The following is a 4,017-nucleotide window of genomic DNA, read 5'->3' as shown; positions in this document are numbered from 1 at the left end:
TCAAGGGTCAAGGTCAAAACTAGCCTCTCTGTTTAAATTCTTGTCCGGAGCATATCTTCTCTCTCCTTGGCCCAATCTGGCTCATAGTCCACCCACAGAGTGTCTGGGTAAAGGGCATGCAGTGACCTTGAGCCTTGTTTCTAGGTCTAAGGTCAAGGTCATAGCAGAATTATATGAAAAATCCTTGTCTGGAGCATATCTTCTCTCCTCTTGGTCCAATATAGCTCATACTTCACTCACAGAGTGTCACTGGTCAATGGATGTGCAATGACCTTGAACAAAGTTTCTAGGTCAAGGTCAAAAAAGCCTCTCTGTTTAAATTCTTGTCTGGAGCATATCTTCTCTCTCCTTGGCCCAATCTGGCTCATAGTTCACCCACTGAGTGTCTTTGGGTAAAGGGCATGCAGTGATCTTGAGCCATTTTTCTAGGTCTAAGGTCAAGGTCATAGAATTATATGAAAAATCCTTGTCTGGAGCATATCTTCTCTCCTCTTGGTCCAATGTGGCTCATACTTCACTCACAGAGTGCCACTGGTCAATGGATGTGCAGTGACCTTGAACAAAGTTTCTAAATCAAGGGTCAAGGTCAAAAATAGCCTCTCTGCTTAAATTCTTGTTCAGAGCATATCTTCTCTCTCCTTGGCCCAATCTGGATCATAGTTCACCCACAGAGTGTCTTTGGGTAAAGGGCATGCAGTGACCTTGAAACATGTTTCTAGGTCTAAGGTCAAGGTCATAGCAGAATTATATGAACAAACCTCATCCAGAGCATATCTTTTTTCCTTTTTGTCCAATGTGGCTCATACTTCACTCTCACAGTGCCACTGGTCAATGGATGTGCAGTGACCTTGAACGAAGTTTTTAGGTCAAGGGTTAAGGTCAAAAATAGCCTCTCTGTTTAAAATCTTTGTTCGGTACATGGTTTCTTTCTCTTAAGTCCAGTCAGCCTCAAACTTTACCAATTGATTTAGGGTACAGAACATTTGTGATTTTCCTTCCATATTTTGATATATATGCAATAGTGTTCATAGAGGATATGCAACATTTGTGATTTTTGTGCTGCTTTTTGATAGAGGGTATGGAGCACTCTTGATTTTCGTGCCATTTTTATTATAACAAGGATGACATAGAAGCCCTTTAGACTCGAACAACACATCCCTTAATGGTACACAAGTGTTCCTCTTCAAAATAAACCCTTTTCAGCTACCTTACATTTTCATGTTCGTTGCTGAAAGCGTGGCCCTTTGAGATGGCCACCATCTCAATGATATCTAGTTAATAAATATTTTTCTTAATTCTACATACATGATTTTGACTCATTATGTAACTTTAAATCACACTGCTTTGACGCCCCAGTTTAGACTGTATGCAATGGAATGCAGTCGACGTTAAAAAAAATATCAATACGAGAAAGCTTTAAAACACAAAGTTTAGATATTTGTCACTGATAAAAAAAAAAAAAAAGACCGGGTTGAGGACACATAAAATTAATTATTGCTGAAATACGTCACAGGCTAAACATAGAGAAGTGACCTCATGGTATAAAAATAACTTTTTTACAAACATTTACAGGAAACCCAAATTTCATCATACACACAAAGATGTTGCCTTAAGAATGATTGCAGGCTTAGTTTTTGGAATAGCTCTTTTCATTCAAACAGGTGAGTGTATTTTTGTTCAGTAAATGTTTTTATTATATCTCCTTCAATAAGCGAGTGTAAAGGTGAGCTTGAAATTTGTTCAAATCGAATTTAAGATATAAAATTTGTAAAAATAAACTTTTAAGTTCATATAAAAAAATCTTACTATGACAGTATTTTTCAAATTATTTTATTTTTGACACAAATACATTAAATAACTCTTGTTGATTGACTGAGTAATTCATTTTTGTCATTATACATTGTAAATTATATTATGTGTAATCTTCAGTTAAGGTTTTAATGTATGCTTCCGGTTGAATGTTTTTGATTATGATATATAGTGTATTATGTAGTAGTGTATTATATAGTACATATATAGTAAACAACAAATATATTGATACATGTATATAAGTGTATTATACAAGTATTACTACAACTTTTTTTTCTTCCCATAAAGGAATTTTTGGAACCATCGTCAATTCCGATAAACTTTCCGACGGGACTTGTGACTCAGAAGATCTGAGAGTTGAGATTGGGATTGAATGCGAAGTTGAAAATATCAAAATCAACATTGTATCAAACTCATCCCATAATGATCTTATGGAGTGTAGATTTGTTCAAGACAATTTACATTGCCATCACACTGATATTTCAACTTCGCACAACTACAGTAATGAAATTTTGATAATAGCTACAGCATTCAACCACACGATACACGCAGGTTATCCGCTATGGGTGAACACGACTTGTCGAAACAACAGTACTGTCAAAGAAAACATCCTTCTCAAACCTTGTCGTAAGTATATTGCCCATTTTTACTTCCTTTCGCCTTTGAATTTAATAGGACATTGTGCAAATGCTCATGTACAGAAAAAAAATGTACCAAGAAACATAACTTCGTATATACCGTTTATTGATATTGGGGAACAGTGTTTAATTAAAGAGAAAAATACTATAAGACGACATTTAATTATATATAATTTGAACGCTTTTTAACTCGACTGCATGAGCCGAAGGCTCAGGTGAACTTTTCTGCCTAAACTTTTTAATGATCTTCGTTTTTGTAAACTTTTCACATCTTCCACTTATTCGAAAATCGCTTTTCAACCAAACTTGCCACAAATCATCTTTGGGTGAGGGGAATTTAAGTTTGTTACATGGGCCACGTTCTCTTTCAAGTTGGGGGGGGGGGCGATAATGAGCTTCATCTTTTTGTGGTTCAGTGGTTTTTGAGATTTTTTTAAAAGCAACTTTTAAAAAAAAATCGTGGGACGTTAAACAACATACAAACAAAAAAATTTTAAAAAAAAATCGTAAAAGCCACTGAGCCAAAAAAGATGAAACTGAAGTGAAAGCTTCATTACATAGTGTAGATTCAAGTTTGTTCAAATTAGGAACCCGGGGTGGGTGGGGGCACAATTTTTACATAAGAATATATATGAAATATCTGTAAAAATCATTTTCTCAAGAACAGAAAAGCTATGATAAGTCATACAAATGTAGTAACATAAAAGCATCCTCAGGTCGTGTAGATTCAAGATTGTTCAAAACATAACAAGGGGGGGGGGGGAGGTAGGTGAGGCCAAAACACGGATCCAAGTTTTAAACCAGACTATATTTTCAAAAGTCCTGCATGATTATATTTATAGGAAAACATGATTTTCACATCATCACCCCAAGGGAGTAGAGTGTGACCACATATATTTAAACTTATCATCTGCTTTTCTCTGGTAAAAGGGCTAAGGTGAGCAATGTGCCCCAGGAGCCTTTTGTTTCAAGTTTAAACGATTTGGGGAGGGGAGTTCGGTCACTTTCAGTAAACCTCAGATGGCATTGCAAATGGACGACATTTTCGATGGTGTCAATTTCAGGACCAGTAGGGCTATTAACAACGATTTTGGAACTGTTTTGTTGTGAAAGAAGTAAAAGAAAGCTATGAACATACCTTTAGTCATTTCTTGAGGTGGCATATTAATATAAGAGATTGTTCTATCTGACGTATCCGTATACGTATCGAGGTGAGAGAGGCATCTCGATCCCGATGATTTAACCGCTGGGTAACATTTCCATCGTTTCTTGTTTGATTTTAACCTCATTCATTGGAAAATAAGATATATAGTAATATTTCTACTAAAACGTATCAAGTTGCTGTTCACACCTATCATTTTATGGAAGGATTTGAAAAAAAATAAAATTAGTAAAAAAGTAAGTATATTTTTATTGATTTGTTTAAAAATAAAAAAAAGGTTCAAAAAGTTTAACCGTACGAGTTGTCAGAGATCAAACATTCTAGATGAGTATAAGTTTGTATACATCAAGCAGACACTTAAAATTGATCAACAAAGTGGAGAAGGTGGAAGCTGGGCCAAGGCATGGA

At 35.5% G+C, this 4,017-nt stretch overlaps 1 protein-coding gene across 1 annotated transcript in view; it reads left to right on the top strand.

Moving 5' to 3' along the window:
• Window positions 1-1,595: 1,595 nt before the first annotated feature.
• LOC133180252 (uncharacterized) overlaps window positions 1,596-4,017 on the top strand; it is a 12,655-nt gene continuing 10,233 nt past the window's right edge. Inside the window, exons 1-2 of the mRNA XM_061314795.1 lie at window positions 1,596-1,661; window positions 2,098-2,436. Of these exons, the coding sequence (XP_061170779.1) occupies window positions 1,616-1,661; window positions 2,098-2,436 (385 nt within the window). The 5' untranslated portion in view covers window positions 1,596-1,615. The remainder of the gene's footprint in view (window positions 1,662-2,097; window positions 2,437-4,017) is intronic.

Source organism: Saccostrea echinata, unplaced genomic scaffold (assembly GCF_033153115.1).
Source record: "Saccostrea echinata isolate AGI-Se365-2 ecotype Australia unplaced genomic scaffold, CSIRO_AGI_Sech_v1 ptg000006l, whole genome shotgun sequence".
NCBI classification, from domain to species: domain Eukaryota; kingdom Metazoa; phylum Mollusca; class Bivalvia; order Ostreida; family Ostreidae; genus Saccostrea; species Saccostrea echinata.
Note: the sequence above shows the minus strand (reverse complement) of the source record. Positions and strands in the feature narration are given on the sequence as shown.